The sequence below is a fragment of the Acanthaster planci genome, linkage group LG20, assembly GCF_054643075.1.
Source record: "Acanthaster planci isolate LZ-2023a linkage group LG20, COTS_SCS, whole genome shotgun sequence".
NCBI classification, from domain to species: domain Eukaryota; kingdom Metazoa; phylum Echinodermata; class Asteroidea; order Valvatida; family Acanthasteridae; genus Acanthaster; species Acanthaster planci.
Window position 1 is genome coordinate 5,312,220 of NC_141796.1, and position 17,490 is coordinate 5,329,709.

Here is a 17,490-nt window from a genome sequence, read left to right on the forward strand (position 1 = left end):
AACATAGAAGCTTTTACAAATGCAGAATTCAGAAAAGTATATTAATTTCCAAAGGGTGTGAATACTTTTGAGCACAACTGTATGTAGTCGCTTGACTTAATTCGAAACCTGGGGCTTATAGCACTGACTGCCCGATTGTTTTAAGGGAGCGATTCTATAGTTTGACTGCACATGCGCATACCGAACACAGCCAAACTGTCAAAAAGATTCGGAACTTCGGATAGCATCGGACCAAACACCGTCAAAAAGATCCGATGCTTTCTCAATTCGGATGCTTTTTCAATATTCGGATGCTTATTAACGTCATATCCCTCCGAAATTCGGATGCGTTTTAAAGTCGGATGATTGCCAAATTTGGATGCTTTCTGAATTCGGATAAAATGCGGAAGCCGAACTCGAAACCCTCGGCCGTTTATTGTCGGGGAAAATGCATTCGAATCTAAAAAACGTTAGGTCTGTCAAATTTCATTCGGATTTCGGAAACATGCTAGGTCTGAAAAATTTCATTCAAATCTTCAAAACATGTTAGGCCTGAAAAAATTTACTGGAATCTTAAAAACATATTAGGTCCAAAAATTTATTTGTATCTTAAAAATATGTTAGGTCTGCAAAATTTCATCCAAAAAAGATATATTAGGTTCAAAAGATTTCATTCGGTTCGGAAAATGAACTCAAAAATTCAAAATACGGACTGTTTTAAAAACATTATATTAACAAAAAAATGATTTTTAAAAAAGCATTTCATTTTGGAAAACATGTTCCGATCTTTTTGACTTTAATTCTTATTCGTAAATTACCCCCTGATCGGTCGAAAAAGAGCCGCGATGGTCTGTAGTCTGGATACCAGACCGATGATTCTGACTACCCGACGAATCAAGGGTCCTGTATCGCCCAATGTCACGTGACCAGGACTGGAGGAATTCTTCCAGTTTTCCGGAAATAGCCGAAATATTCCGAGGTACGTCGTCCTGTCTACATTCTGCATGTTCGGATGGTACCGTTGATGTTCGGTTATTCCCGGTCGGGTAGGTGGGCTTGTTGAACGTAAACCGTCAGCAATCATGCATTGGCATATACCAACAAAGTTACTAACAACTTACTTGTTGATGGGTATGTGCGTGGAAGGACTGTTGCTTTACAAGAATTGATCAACTAAAAGAATTTCGAAAATGCTTATGTATGATTTTGATTTTTCTGAGATTTTTTCAAGTGCGCCTCAATAGGGAACACTCAGCTTACTTGGAACCACAATGTAAGGGAATAAAACCGAAAACATCCGGGCTTTCAACTTGTAACCTCTGACCCTTGCGCCATATCTATTCATATCCGTGGGCGATGCCTGATATAAGATTCTTTATCAAGATGGTCAGGAAATCTTTGGGCGGGGAACCTAGACTAGATGGTCGGAATTGTTCAATTTGTTGGTAGCGATGTGAGCGTGACGCATGCATTTACTAGTCGTTCGTTAACCAGCGAAGTTCAGCTCTAACCAAAGGAGTCTCCGTTGCTAAGAAAGTAGCGCTCTCTCTTGATCCAGATAGGTGCTCAAAGCCTACGTCTACACTGTCCTCCTTTTTTTTCTCAGAAAAGAGCATTGGGATTTGCGGAGCAGTTTTACTTTTCTACCGTTTCATATAACATGCGGCCTGAAAGACGACCCGTTATGTGTGCCATAGACACCCGCACCGTCGCCAAGGCAACTCATCACACTACGGTAAATTGACGCGCTTTTAGCTGCTGAAATCATGGAGCAATAGATGCATTACGTCTCAGGTGTGAGCCCCAGGCACAATACAATTATGCAAGTTGGTTCTTGAAGCACTGGTGCGTGAAACAACAATAATATATAAAAAATGTGGCCGTTGTGAACAGGATCTTTCGCTGTGGAGAGCATCAGATGATAAGTTGCACAAGCACGATTGGAGGAACGCAGTACTGGTGTATACGCTATATACACACTGCTTGTTCCTAGGCGCAAAGAAGGCAAGTGTAATCTTTTATTTCTCCAACTTTTTTTTATTAGCCACATTTCTGCGTAATTTTTCATCACACCTCTGTGTAACTCAATAAAATCCACCACTAGGCATACACATCGGCTATATTCACCCGCCACCCAAAGCTACAACGATAATACCATAAGCTCGTTTTGCACCATATAATACTACCCAGCTAATGGCTCCTTGCCTGTCGAACATATTTTGTTCGTAATCCATTGGTAGCAGGGAAAACAAAGGAAAACTGGCTATGCGTATAGGTTTACGGGTTAAAGAAATAGCATTAGCTGGTAAAACCAGTGAAACGTGGTTGTACAGGAAATCCAGCCCTCATTTAGGAATTTTACAATAAACAAAAGTTGTAAGCTACATCAATTCGACTACTATTAAAGTTAAAAAACGTATATTTATATAGTTCTTGACTGTAAATAAAAAACTTTTTTAATGTTGATATAAGCATCACTTCGATCACTTGAAATTTTGAAATTGGAGATAAGTGCGAACCTAGACTATTTTTATGATATTTTCAACATGTTAAAACCGGGATGTGCTGTTTGGTCTCTGAAAGGGATGGCACAAATCACTTTTAATATTTTTATTCTGTAAAGGAAGAACCGGGTCTTAAAGTGCAAAATTTGTAGGTAAAGAAATCAAAAAGTGACAAATTCATCATTATACCAATAGTGCATGAAAAATTAATTACGCCCAAAATATGTGACTAAAATCACTCCATGTGTTTTATGTTTACGTGTAAATATAACAATGACTTTCCGAAACAAGGTAATACTAAGGGTCTTGCTCTCTGACCCCAAATCGTGTCAAATCGTAGTTTTGACATACTCCACAAGACATCGTCAGCAGCCTAGAGATATACCGTAAGGGTGCCGATTCACGCATTTTGGTATGGATTTTGGTATCTGTTCAGAATTACTTAAATTGTAATGACTATTTTCATGCACTTTGAACTGACAAGGTTAACCAGCGAGAATCATCTAGTTGTACCGACTACTTCCAGATACCATTCTCGTCAAGATAACATAGTTTTCGTCATGATTCATTAACACGCTCTGTGTATAATATCAAATTTCCAATTAACATTATGACATTCAGTGGACGACTCGCTAAAACAAGTCGAAGATTGGGCACAAGACTCAGTCATGAGAACCCCAATGATGTTCATGCACGAACGCTAGAGTGAATAAACCATAAAAAATCCCATCCTGTTGCATGACGTATGCCCACCACTGACCTAGTTCAGTGTTTTTGTGCTGAGCCTTCTCCTCATGCAGCAACGAGATTGCATGGTTTCTGTTGTGAAAAAACGCATCTACCTTCCCAGTTTTCTTTCGCGTAATAGTCATTTCAGAGTGCCATAGCAGCTGGAGCACATATCTTCAGAGGTGTGAGTGTTCCTGCTGATGGCCCTGACTTCGAGCCAGTGCCCTGGGTTAATTAAGACACTTTGTTAGGACAATGAACTGCTTCGCGCCTGATTGAAATCGAGTGGGTACATGTGATATTACGGATGGAGTACTTGAGTGACCGTTTTGTGCTTGTGTTTGTGAGCCGGTTGTGTAAAGTGCTCGCTTTTAGTCTCGGAATGACAGATTCCTGTTAATACCATTTCTTCCGGCCACACAGGAGCGTCGATCCGCACATACCTAATTCTGAACTAAACCATCAACGACTATACTTTACGACTTCCGAGCAACGATAATTGGAAAGCGTGAGAAATGGATCAAAGGGTGATACTCATTGATAATCATTTTGGTTGTTTTGTTACATATTATGACTGTTTACGTTGAGGGGTCTACTTGTGCTACACAATTGTGTTAGAGAGCGCGAGGTGACTACTGCGGGAGGGCGCTTTCTAGCCGGTTGTAGAATTCACTGGACAGCCTGCGGTTAAGAGAATGAAAGTCGTCAAGTGGGGCGCGGTCGGGCTTGGCACCTGCAGGCTCTTCTGATTCCGGAATGTCTCCATCATCAGTGGGTTCACTGTCTGCCTCCAGATTCGCATCGCCATCGTCATCATCATCATCGGTGGGCCCTTCATCCGGATCAGTCTCCTCGTGACTAGCCACTCCAGCAGACACGGTCGTGGCAGGCGAGGAGGCGTTGCCATCTTCATCGATGTGGAACTCGTCCGACAGGTTGAGCTCCTCCAGCTCCTCGGTCGGAGGAGAATCATCTGCATCCTCGTCCTCATCGCCCACAGTCTCTGGGGGAGAAGGGATCTTGTCATCCAGACCGTCTTGAGTGTCATCAGTGATAAGATTGTCTGGGGGAGGAGGGAGCACCTCGACGTCTACTTCACTGAACGTCACATGGGATGGTGGACGTCTTTGTAGAAGCTGGTAAGTATGATCGCTGGCTGAACCGGTAATGGCGTTTCGGCTTCCGTCCTCAGTGGAAAATGGGTTCACAATCCATGCCTCCGTTGCTTTGTTAAGAGCTCCTTCTTCGCCCTGCATGATGTCCAGTCGTGAAATAGCCCTATGTCTGTACTTGTACCCACACATCGCCCCGACCAGGAGAAGGCTCACACACAGCAAGCCTATGATCAGGAAGATGAAAGCCTCGATCAGAGTCTCAGCTTGCCCCACGGTGAGAGCAAAGCCTAAACCCTTACCGATTACGGGATCCTCACATGACGACGCTGATGTAACTGGTCGGGCGGGGCAAGCCGCTTCGGCGGAAGCTTCCAACTCATCTAGGTACTCACACCAGAAGTAGACTCGGTCACTGCGGTACCGCTGAGCTATCTTCTCCTGTAAGACATTCGTAGTGACATAAGTCTCGGTGTCGCCGTACTCAGGCCAGGTCTGGCTGGTGTTCGATGAATCTTGCCTGTCGTCCGTATTTGGGTCTCTGTTCAAAACGAAGATACAGTTTTAATTAGTTGACGTCCTTCACAGATAAAAGCAAGACCATTAATCACCTTTCAGATAGTCACTTGTAAGAAACACAACAACCACTTGTAAGAGTGCAAGTATATGTATATCACTTTTTATTATAGAAAGACGAATAAAACTAACTTAAGTTAATAATAGAATTTGTTGATGAAACGTGGCCAGGAGTAAACATGTGTATATATCCAGTCACCAGTAGTCGTAAAATAAAAATAACGTTTACTGGCTGTTAAGATGCCATTTCACCATTTTTTAAGATTAAAAAAAAAAAAACTCGCCGAAGGTAAGAGGACAATCGTCAAGCTTGTCACCCCGTAGTTTAAGAAAACTTAGTTCTGCTTGATTTGGGCTTAATTGTGGTTTAAGAAAAACTAAGTTCTTTGGTTTAAGAAAATAAAGTTCTGTTTGGTTTGGGCTTAAACTTTATTTGAGACACACACTCATCAATGCTTGGACACAGTGAACTGAGCCACAATATACAACGAGCGGTGACAAACATAAACATGTCCAAGATTTTAAATAACATCCAACGTTTGGATTGAACAGATGCATACAGATTTAGCATTGTTTATCACAAGCCAATGCTAACAGTAACCGGTAAATAACAGGCCCATCACCAGTCTAGTAAGAAGTAAAAGTGCAGGAACATAATTGCAGAAAGAAACGTCTCTGTATCAGATTACGTCACTTGGATAGCTTGAAACTTGACATCAGACTGGATATGATAACCTGTGAGGTTTATAACACCGCCCGTTACGATGATCCAGTAAAGCGAGGTAATTCAGGAACAAAGCACGCGCACAATTACGCAGAGGGCGACGCTGATTGGACAGACCTCGCACGCACGACCGACTTACCTCAGGTCACACCATAGACGTATAAACGCATAGACCGCCAGGTCCTATTTAAAACTACCGGGGGTTTTCGTGATCTGTGCGAATAAAAATAAAACTATGTGCACATTCACCGCTCGGTGTAGGGAATTTACGCAGAGATGAGGAATTCCAGCCGTAAAATTCTATGAAGCCATTTTTCCATTGTAAAAAAAAATCCTCTCCTTAATTAATATGGCCCATAGGGATTCAACACAACGCGGTTGCAACATTTGAAAAGAAGATATCAGTACAGAAGAGCAAAAACGTTGAACGTATTTTGGAAGCACAGATAAATTTATATAAACACAGGCAATGTAAGTGCGTTGCGCGTAATGGGCGCTGAACGCGCTGCCATCCGTCGCTTCGCCCGTTGTTTGCCCATACTTTTCAAAATCACGGCTATAAGCCCAAGATGGGTGGTCTATTTGTTTATGTGTCTGAAGGGTACACTTCATTTTGGCACGCGCTGTTGGAATACCGAAATGGCTCGTTATACAGGGGGTCACTTCGCGTTTTCAGAAAATGTTATGTGCTAACAGAACTTGGAATTATGTACTGCGGTAAACTGTCGTTAAAATGATAATCAGCAAAACAACACATTGAACACGCTTCCAGTTGGTGACTTTGGTGGTAACCAAGAAAGGAAACTCAAAATATCAATCCAACGACCATAAACACTGCGCGAAATAAAAATAAAAACGAAGGAATTCGTGGCTAGGCTGTTCAGCGTTAATGTGGTTGCATAAAATGTACCGGAAGTGGCGAGAGTGGGCTAAGTACAAATGTTGAGTTTTTAGTGGAGGTCAACGTATTGCATTTAGCCATAAATTTATAGCTCGAATTCTACAAGGTAATATCTTGAATTCGAGCAGTAATTCTTCGGAGGTTTAAGGCATTTCCCCCCCTTTTTTTAATCTCTTAAAGAATGCTGCTTGTGTTTGGTACATGTACAGATATTGGATTTTCTTCTATGGCTTTTGTGAACATACTAATTTAAATTTAAAGTGTGGTTTCAAAGGTTATCAATGCTCCTATGAAAAAAATTACTCACCCAGTTTTGGCAAAGTTGGATAAGTATCGTATCATACGACGGCTGAGCTCCAGTTCATCGTCCGTGAAGTTCCAGGAGTCATTGAACGGCAGTCCGAAAACATACGGCAACTCTGCACCGTGAGGCACCAGGTCGTACGGCTCCGGGAAACGACTCTCGGACGACGAGCGGTGGTCAAAAATCATGAGTCGGCGTGAAGATAGCAGGGGCTGCAGGGTACGCAGTGACTCGACGCCGTAGCGGCAAAAGGTGCGGTCAAATTGGGCGTCGAAAAGACCCCTCATCCGTGCGATACTCTCATTCCTTCGAACGTATTGTTGCTCGACAGCTTTATCGATCAGCTTTGGTCTGTCGATGTTGACATCCAACCACTGCTGCCATTGGCCCTCGGTCGAACCCTTAGTGAGGTTGAATTCTGGGAACAGGTCTTTCATGAGTTCTAAGGCCACAGAACCATCGCCAGAATTGAAGATGGAGAGGAAGTCGTAGGTCATAGAGTTCCCAGGCTGTCTCACGAAAACCTCGCTGGTGGACACAGGGCGCCAGGCGAAGGATGACTTTTTCTGTATTGATAAATAAGGGTCAACCGTTTTCACGATATCTTCCACTTGTTTTCTCCGAAGGCACTCCACCAGAGGACCGCTGGATTTGCTCGGACAACCGGCCAATTGGGCCAATAGTTTTGTGTCCGCAATCGCCTCGGCGGATTCCTTGAGACCTTCAGGGCCGACAACACCGCTATGTGCTACCACCCGGTGGAAAAGGGCCCGGCTACCCTTAGCAAACATGTGCAGGGTAGGTGCACCGTGGACGTCGGACTGACCCACGAGGGTCACCATGGAGGGATCGCCCCCGAAAGCTTGGATGTTATCCTGCACCCATTGTAGGGCTAGTTGCTGATCCAACAAGCCAAAATTTCCCTGCGCGTGTTCGTCCCCCGTGTACAAAAACCCGAATGGACCAAGCCGATAGTTCATCGTGACAACGACGAGGTCTCCCATTACGGCGAGGTACGAAGCATCGTAGGCACTTCCCAGGCCGCTCCGGTAACTTCCTCCGTGAATCCAAACCACCACAGCCAGGTTCGAGTTGCTGCTCAAGTTGACAGACGGCGTGTAGACGTTCAGCGTCAGGCAATCCTCACTTATTTCCATAGCAGCACTAGGGATCTGAATCTGGTCCGGTAAAAACGCAGTGATGCGCGCTGCATCTTGAGGGCAGGACGGACCGTACTTTGTTGCATTGAACACATCCCGCCATGGGGTTTTGGCGACTGGAGCGCGGAAACGCAATGTTCCACTGGGCGGTTCGGCGTAGGGTATCCCTGCGAAGATATAGCATGTGGTCCCGTTCACCTCTCGCTTAAAACCATGGACTTCTCCAGCTGTGGTATTAACAACCGGGTTAGCATTCACCTTATAGGCAACTAGTGCCCACACAGCCAGAAATAAACTCAATTGCGCCATTTCCTGAACAAAATGGTTGCCTTACTGTGTATAAGAACAGCCTACACTAACATTGCCGGACAGTGAGCAATTATACACCTTGGTAACTTCACTGCAGACGGAACAGTCGAAGTTTTTCTTCTCCCCTGTGGAGGTCGCCTGGTGCCAAGTCACTTTTTTGTTATGCTAATACCATGAAGTTCACTCACATTGAGGCAAGGGCGAGGTTTGATGCTTCATGCTGCTGTACATTGTTAAAATCATTCCAGGTGACCGCAAAGGGACAAAAGTGCAGATTTGTTGTGCAGGTATGCAGTTATTGAATTCTGTAGTGAAGATTTTTTATTATGTTCCGCATGTCTCCCTCAAGTGCATTGTATGCATTGAAAGTAGAGGAAATAGGCAGCCATTTTAAGCACATATTCTCTCTCTACTGAGATTTTATGGAGTTTGATTTAAAATTATTATACCATACATTCGAATGACACTAAAGGCTAGTCGCAGTCACCCAATAGCCGACTTGCCTCCTGTTATGGGTTACAGTAGCTGTTGAACTGTAGTCTCCCATAGTTTACGAAAAATGTACTAAGTTTTGAAAGTGGGGCAATGGATGCAACTCCACACAGTGATAGGAAAAGCGGCAGTTGTAATGGCTCTCGAAAGCCTGGCGCTCACTCCTGCGTGTCGTGACAGGTTGGGAAACCACTCCTTGACTGTCTTCTTGCAAAGCTTTTGGCTTTTGGCCATGTCCTTTCTTTCTTTTCTTTTTTGGGGAGGGGTTGTTCGACCAGCCAACTCGTAGGAACAACTCAGCAAACAATTTTCAGCCCGTTTTTTTCGTTTTGCCGATGAATGTTCCACACAGCCACCTATATTTCAAACAGCACTAGCCAATGTTGTTTCCCACGCACTACACACACACTTGGGTTTTGCCAATAGTAACAGCTAGGCCTACATGACAGTCTGAGTATTGCCATTGAACAGTAGCCTATTGTAATGCGAAGTTCGCACGAACTCCGTGGGATTTTACTCCATCAAACATTAAACGCCAGTGAGCCTGTGCCCTAAGAAAAGAAAAACCTTGCCTGATTGTATATGTTTGGCTGGGGTTAATCCACTGGTGGCAAGGGTATTGTATGATTTGGGTAGGAAAAAAGTGTATTCTCCCGAATGGCAACAAACGTACTGCAACACAATTTCAAGTTAATTTTTGCAAACTATATGGTTTTGTAGGCTATGGGTTTTAGCATTAAGTCGAATTCATCTTTATCCAGAGTTATAGACATTCATTCAGGAATCAAAATTCAACAACCTGTAATGTACAAACCATACATAACACAGAAAACATATTCTAGTTTCAGATTTTTTTCCTAAGGCCAAACAGTTTCAGTAAATTTTAGGAAGCTCTGTCAGAGTGACCCCAAAAAGTTTTTGATACGACGCAGAATGACGTAATGTTGTTTTAAGGCACCTTCCTGAGATAGTTTTTTTGCGGGGGGGGGTCCAGGCTTACACGAAAAAAATCTGAGCTGAGCGATTGATGATGAAATCCCCAAATCTACGGATCATGGCCAAAAACAGGCGGCCGGGTCGGGGCTGGAAAATTTCCCTCTATAAGGGGTGCTGCTTACTATGAGGGGTATATTTACGCAGTGCGCGTTTTCGCCCTTTCCCGACAAAACCAAGAATTACACATGAAATATGAATCAACGTCTTAGCTACTTTTACGACAATCTCCTTGAACGAGACACTGCCCTTGTTTTGCCCTTGATTGATCGCTTGCGTGCTCCAACCTTTGCTGTTCAGACCCAAAAGTCTTCAACGCCCTGTCTAATTTTTGTTTCTGGCATGTTTTTCTGCTGGTGGTGTCATACTTACTAATTTTATTCATGACATGCATTGCCATGACAATTTCTCTAAACACTGTGTTGTCATCAGGAAACATCACTCTACACACGATGCTGCTATGCTGGTCCTCAGTGAGTATCTGCAGGTGGATTTGACTCGATGTCTTCCAGTCCCTGTTCTCATCCTGGCCTGACTGACTCCGATCTGCCGGTATCTCTCTCTGTTCGATTCCCCGTCGATCTGTCGTGTTGATTGCCCACCTGATAATGCTGGCTGGATTAGAACCAGACGTGTTACAGGTGAATCGGTAGTAATGACCGATTGTGACATCCGCGCTGCAGTCGGTGTCGCTATCACAGGAGTGGGTGGAGTTTATATCCAGCGTCACGCTGTTCGGTGGATGAAATTACAGATACGAAATGATTGCCATGTAGTTAAACTAACTGTTAAACGTTTAGCTATCCATAATGGGCTAGACTCGAAAATCAAGAGAATAAGACCAAGACGGGAAGAAAAAAATCTGTTCTTGTTAACTTTGTGTTATACGAGTTAATTTTCTTGCTTGTTTTCCTCCTATCTTGTCCTGTCTGTGTTCGTGGTTTGGGAGTAACATTATTTTCCACCAACAACAGTTCTCAATAAAAATCCAAGACTTACACCTTACATGTAGTGTCATAGTTTCATTTGTTGAAAGAGGGACCACTTTACGCATTAGCGACGAGCCTGTATTGTTCCTGTGCAGCGTTAGAGTTAGTCGACTCTCTGTCCTTATCACTGTCAGATGGATGTTCGACACCTGTTCTCCGTGAGAAACCAGATTGCATACGCTCCACCGATTTTTTGTTCTCCTTCCAATGTGCACCTGAACTGGGTTCCTTGTCCTTCTATTTCATATCGACTTATTCCGGACAGCACCACCTCCTGTGAGGAGACTGTGAAGGAAATAAGAGAGACAATACACTAGGCAGTCCGCAGGTTGACCCAGGCATATGCAGCAAGGTATGAGACGGAGAGAACCCCCCCCTGCTTTGTGTTGATCATTGTCTCGCAGGAATCTGGGGAATCCCTTTCAGACATCTTGGGGGGATGTGTTAAGTAACAATAGTCTGGAATGTGTAGAGGGATTGGACATGTGGGGGGGTACCCCTCGGTCTCATTTCTTGCTGGGAATAGACCCAGGGGCACATTGTGCCAGCCTGCACCTATGCAACCCATGTTCGGATCTTACTTAGTCTAGGTTCCAAGACCTTCCATAGTTCATTCCTCGATCTATGACACTAACCCCTCAGGAAAGTCTTGGATACTTGACCAGGGGCGGCAACAGACTATGGTAATAACGGTAGGATATGCATTATTCATATCACGTGAGTGATGATCGGCGGAGTTATGCAAATAACCTTCAACATGCATGCTTCCCTTTTCACGAACGACGTTTTTCAAACTGAAATATCAGCCAACATCATGTTTTATTTTTTTTTTAGACGCTTTGAGTTAAGCACTCACAAATATCCTTCTGTGGTCTGGGGCAGTTGCCAAGAACTTACGATTAGCGCAGATAACCGAAAATTTTGAGCCATTTTCAATTTTTGCCGTGTTGCACACTGTCGCCCACAGCACAGTGCCGATTAGTCCCACATGTAGGATTGTGAATCGCTGTCTTTTGATATGTGCTGTTATATTGTCACCATCACTGTTATGGCGACAATATTAGAAAAAATGTGAAAAGAGCAGAGTCATTCACAGCCCTACGCGTATGGCCAGGTCACAATGTATGACATCTCCGCTCCTTTAGCACAGCAAAATTTGACCCATTTCTCCCCCAAACTGGAATTTACAGGATGAATATTCAACAAAATATTTGAATATGGAAATGATCTATCGGCGTGTCTTAAAGGCTTGTAAAAACCACCTAACACAGCATTTTACGCAGAAATGCTTGGACGAGACCGGCACGCCATTTTTGTTTGTCAATACTAGGCTGAGAAACGCCACAAATATATGAATAATTCGAAGCAGTGCTTTCCCCGGAAAGTAGGGGGGGTGGACATTGAAACATATTAGCACTACCGAACAAAATGTGCAAGATGAAATCTCAACCTGACAGACATCGTGACGGGCAGGTAAACCTTTGGTGTTCATTGTTCTGAATCCTTGAGTTTCTCCATAATGTGCTTGTGGTCAGCAGGTATCATACGGTTAGTGTGTATAATACACTGCAGTTTAATATATCGTCCTATTAGTACTATAAGGTCATTAACAAAATATGTGCACTAAAAGGTCGTTAATGAATTTTTTTTAACTTGAAATACAAGCAAAGTCCAGGTGGAGATTTGAGAAAAAGTCCCCCACATGATTTTTATTAATAAAATAATGTGGAACATTATCTGTTTCTTTATAAAATTCCTTCATGCTTAGAATAGGGCCCTAAAATTATTTTAAAATCATCAATGCTATAAGGTCGTTACTGCCATAACGACCTTATAGCACTGACCAAACGATACATTTCTTTTCCCCTTGTTTTGCTTTACGCGATGTGTTTTGTTTGTTCTACGGGAAGAACGATGCCAGTAATACAACCTGCCTTGTGTAGAAAGTGAATGGTTGCCACAACGAAGTATCGGGTATGTTTTTGAATAACAAACCCTTGTGCTCATTACATTTACATTACAAGTATATTATTTTATATTTATAACAGACATGGCATTATACAAAGTGCAAGTTCCCTTTCACTTTTTTGAGTGACGTCTGGGTAACACACTAATTGATTTTTCTTCCTGGTAGCAATTTCAGTAGACCAATAGGTAAGTGAGGTCAGTTGTACTTGGCACGAACTGCAATTTGCAATAATTTCAATCCGTTGCATTTGTTTTAAAAAATGGCTGATTCATTACATTCACAGTTCGGAGCAGACCCAATTTTAAAAGGACGTAAGTGCTAGCACTTATTCTCACTGAATCTCGTTCATCATTGTCTCTAGACAACGTACCACCCATGAGACAGGAAAATGGCCCTATCTCTTGCCCAAAATCTTTGTAGGTTTCTGAACAGCATTTGGGACAGAAAATGTTGATTTTTAATTTTTGGAAACATTCAAGGTGCTGAAATTTAAGCTGCCTGCTTCAGGTCATTACGTTTCTCTACAACGCTACATCGTTTGCATATCTCCTGCAACTAGTAGATAATTATGTGCAGAAATAGCGATGATTGGCAGCAACTCGAGGAGGTTTTGTGCTGTACATGAACCCAAAATTTAAAGGTTTAAAATGCATACTTACTGCAGCACAGTCCGTGAAGGTTTAAAGCAATCATTAAAACCGTACACACAGTTGTTGAGACCATCTTTACCCATGTGAGCTTGCCCCGGGAAATACTTTTCACATCATCAGCATTGTTGGACGTGTTGGTTATAGAAATAGAAAGAGGTAAGGTCAACATTTCTGAAATTTGGTTTCATTATGGTATGGAGCGTCAAAAGTGGACAACCCCATTTTTTCATTTTTTGCTGGTAGATTTTCGGGATTTTGGCCTTTACGTATGCGTATGCGTATAGCATTTTCAAAAAACGCAATTTTCCGCTGGCAGAAATTTGGATTTTACTTTGACGACGGCGGGGTGGTCCAAAAGGGGACAAGTAGAAACTTGAAAGGACACTTTTCTCCCTACGTTGAAATGGAACGGTCTTAGGAACTTGAGATTGGCATCACCGGACCCAACAAAAGTTTCACGTGGACGACAGTTGGGAAGCGGCTGCCAGAGTGACAGTCTTTGTACATGTAGTACCACAAACTAATGACCCAGGCCTTCACTATAACTGCCCACTTGTATTTGATGACTCTAACAAAGATTTGAACAATAAATATTAGATTTAATCTTTAGTGTCGTATACCGACTGGTGTACTGGCTAAAAGATTTATTTTCGTCTTGGCTATCCTTTTTGTGATTGGAATCACTGGCAGATACGTGTTTTGGAATTTGTGGGATGTCAAAATTAATTCAGCAAGTTCAAGTTGCATTTTAATGTTTCCTATTTTACTTTCTCTATTTTCCCCTTTTTGAAAATCTTGGTTAACTTGATGAAACAGCACTTAGCTTCTTCTCTTGACATGATTTTTCAATTCCAACCTTTTATCATTCCACAGCAAATTTCATTATACTACTGGGCATGGATACAATGGTTTATTACAGCTAGCATCGTTTAGGGGAATATCACCATGCGCTCATTTATTTAAAATAGAAATTCCCGACGGCAAGCCGCCATCGTCATTCTAAATACACGGTGCGCTGGGAAGTCGTAAGTTTGCAGTATACCATAAAGGACTGTCAGGCTTTGGATAGCCCCTTTCGTATTTGCAAGTTTCTCAATGGGAATCGTCCACGTTTTTTTCTGAGCTGCGACGCCATCTGTCAGACCATTGACCCTCTCGCTGCCGTTAATGTAGACTGCCCATCTTCCAAGACCGTTCCATTCTGAGCGTGGGGAGCAATGCGGTCGTTTCAGTTTTCAACTTGTCCACTTTTGGACCAGCCCGTCGTCGTCAAAGTAAAATCCCATTTTCTGCTAGCAGAAAATTGGGTTTTATGAAAAGGGGTGGTGCAAACTTAAAAAACCCCGAAACTCTACTGGCAGAAAATGGGGTTGACCTCTTTTGGGGCATCAAATAAAATTTGCTAGTGGGAATTTGAAGTTTTTAGTTGTCCACTTTTGACACTCCACGAGAGTTGTTAAAGTAAAATCCAAATTTTTGCAGGCGGAAAATTGCGTTTTTGAAAATGTTATACGTAAAGTCCCAAATCCCAAAAATCTACTAGTAGAAAGTGAGAAAATGGGGTTGTCCACTTTTGACGCTCCATAATTATGGTCCACATCGCCCTCATAGGACTAATTGTAGACAGTCTTTGCCAGGTCTGCTAAAGGCAAAGGCACCCGACTATTGTCATCTTTTGACCTACAGCCTTTGTGTGGTGGAATTACAGTGAATACATATAGTTGCCTGCACTGTAGATTGGAAAGATTGCTTAATAAATGTACAAACCAGGCTGTTTTCATTATGGAAACATAAGAGATAATATGAAATTGAGCAATAAAAGATTTGGAACGTTTGGCGTTTACTATAAGAAATCATTTAACGCTATCGGAAAATAGACTGAAACGAGTGCCCTGCATAACGGAATGGCCAGGCCGCTTTTGTACTCATAGATGTTTAGTTTAGGAGGTACTGCTAAATTCTCACATCTTGTACAATGAAGGGGCTTTTAAGGCAAGGTTGTTTTTTTTTAGCTAAACACATAATTTGGAGACTGTAATTACTCAACCCACTCAAGTTTGTGTAGGATGAGTCACGTACTCAACTATTGATGCCAATTTTGAGCGTGTGGATTAAATATTTGCACCAGGAAATGGAACCCGATGATAATCATTCACGATGTTTATCTGCTTGGTTAAAACTTCACTGTTATAAGTTACAATATCATTCATATCTCCTTTGAAACGCTTTCAAACAGTTGCTGTATACTTAGTTTTACTGATGTGATTGAGGAACAAACCTTCACTGGAGAAATGGTGTAGAATGTTTCCGTGCGTATTGAGTTTAATACTTGCAAAAGAGAATTCATTTAATTTAAACTCTTGAAGTTTTTGAAGGAGTGATCACAACGAAGTGAAACTTGTTTTCATTTTTCCCCATGGACATGATTCCCTTTTTCTTTCACGATTAAGTTTTTTGCCAAACCCCGGATATTTGAAATAGTTGTGATTCACTATAGAGTGCGCCACCAAAGAGTTGCCTTTTCCCGTTTTCGGTCGACATAAACATGGCCGACTTGCTCTAATTTGCATTTAGCGTGTGTTAACCGATAGCACTGATATAGTGCTGATCGTGAAGAGGGAATCTTCGAGTGGTAGTTGTGGATCACAGCCATATCCACCTCTGCGCTCAAGTAATTCTGTGCAAAGATTTTTGAGTCTACTACACGTGGAAATTTTGATGAAAAAACAAAGAAACTCCTATGACATACAATAACGTGCATTTTCTGTCAATCGCAGACCACCATTGTGAATGATACCAAGTCAGCACAGTTTGTGGAAGGGTTAAGTGTGATGGTGAACACGCAGACAGCCGTTGGCGCTGTCTTCGCGAATACGCTCCTGAAGCTGGATATCACCATACCATTGATATAAGAATTATCCATTGTGATGATGTATTACAAGGGATATTGAGGCAAAATTGACCTTCTTGACAGCTCCAACAATTATTTATATCGTGGTGAATGTTTTTATATGGGTATCTATATGGAATGACATTGGACAGATAAAATGGCTTTGACTTGCTAATAATAACAACACGATCAAGGTTTTTTCTCTTGAGTTTAATAAGGCCCTTGACAAATGTCAAACTTGGTTGTTCATACAAAGCCAATAATTTAATACAGTGCAAAGTTAATGCAAAACCAAAATGCTTATTTCATAATTTATTATATAATTAAGATGCACATCCTTACAATTTCAAATCTTTTATCTTCAATTTAACTATCATGGGAATTTGACATCATAAAATACAGGCTTTTTTAGTCAAAACAAAGCACAGGTAGCCTTAAATGAATGTTTCAGATACAAACGAATTAACTATACACTGGTTATAAATCCAATTTTGCTCGTCTGTTTTCATTTTTTGTTGTGTTTTTAAAATCACAACCTTTGCTGGCATTTACACAAGGAAATCATCACCTTGATAAATTATTCACGGACGTGTTTGATTACAAAACACACCACGGACACAAATAAGATCAGAAATTCACATCACAGCAAAATTACACATCGGAACTCATCACTCGAATAAAAGTTCTTGTTGCTCCCTTTAATTTGATGCCATATTTGAGAGTGCGTTATTTATATTTCTGAATGTATAAACCCTTGCTATTTTGGAGATGAATTACCCTCTCCTGGAATTGTCCTTGCGTATTCATGACACGGATGTTTATCGCCTTCTCGGACGGTCTAAGACACCACACTAAGCAAAATATCTCTTTTGGGTAGGGGCCATAGTGAATTTAAGCGACACAATCTGCATGATGTGACTTCACGAATGAACCTTCAGCGAGAGCCTTTTTAAGCAAACAGAATAAATTGTTGCCGACCAAAGACATTAAATGATTTCTGTGTCAGGGAGCTGAAGCCTGGACCAGTGACTTCCAGAAAACTTGTGACAACTCAGTTTAGCAGAGGTGGGGCGCTCTAATCCTATTACCCCACCCCAACTTGAATACTGAAATCTTTGCCCTCGAATAAGTGACTATTCACGAGGTTATTTCAAACTAAATTTCCCTCCATTGAATGATAGCTATACGAAATTTCTAACTTACTAACGT

The 17,490-nt window shown here is 42.0% G+C and overlaps 1 protein-coding gene across 1 annotated transcript; it reads right to left on the bottom strand.

The window, feature by feature from the left end:
- Nucleotides 1-1,995: 1,995 nt before the first annotated feature.
- LOC110978018 (fatty acyl-CoA hydrolase precursor, medium chain-like) lies at nucleotides 1,996-8,435 on the bottom strand. The gene is made up of 2 exons (XM_022232644.2): nucleotides 6,833-8,435; nucleotides 1,996-4,865 (listed from the first exon to the last, which is right to left on the bottom strand). Exons 1-2 carry the CDS (start codon nucleotides 8,296-8,298, stop codon nucleotides 3,845-3,847), a joined length of 2,487 nt encoding a protein of 828 aa, XP_022088336.2. The 5' UTR covers nucleotides 8,299-8,435; the 3' UTR covers nucleotides 1,996-3,844.
- Between the last annotated feature and the right edge of the window lie 9,055 nt (nucleotides 8,436-17,490).

What these genes read in the sequence shown, in the direction of transcription:
- LOC110978018 (XM_022232644.2), bottom strand. Translation starts at nt 8,298, where the DNA reads ATGGCGCAATTGAGTTTATTTCTGGCTGTGTGGGCACTAGTTGCCTAT. An exon ending in TCCAACTTTGCCAAAACTGG is followed by an intron (nt 4,866 to 6,832) that starts GTGAGTAATTTT and finishes CGTTTTGAACAG; the next exon opens with AGACCCAAATACGGACGACA.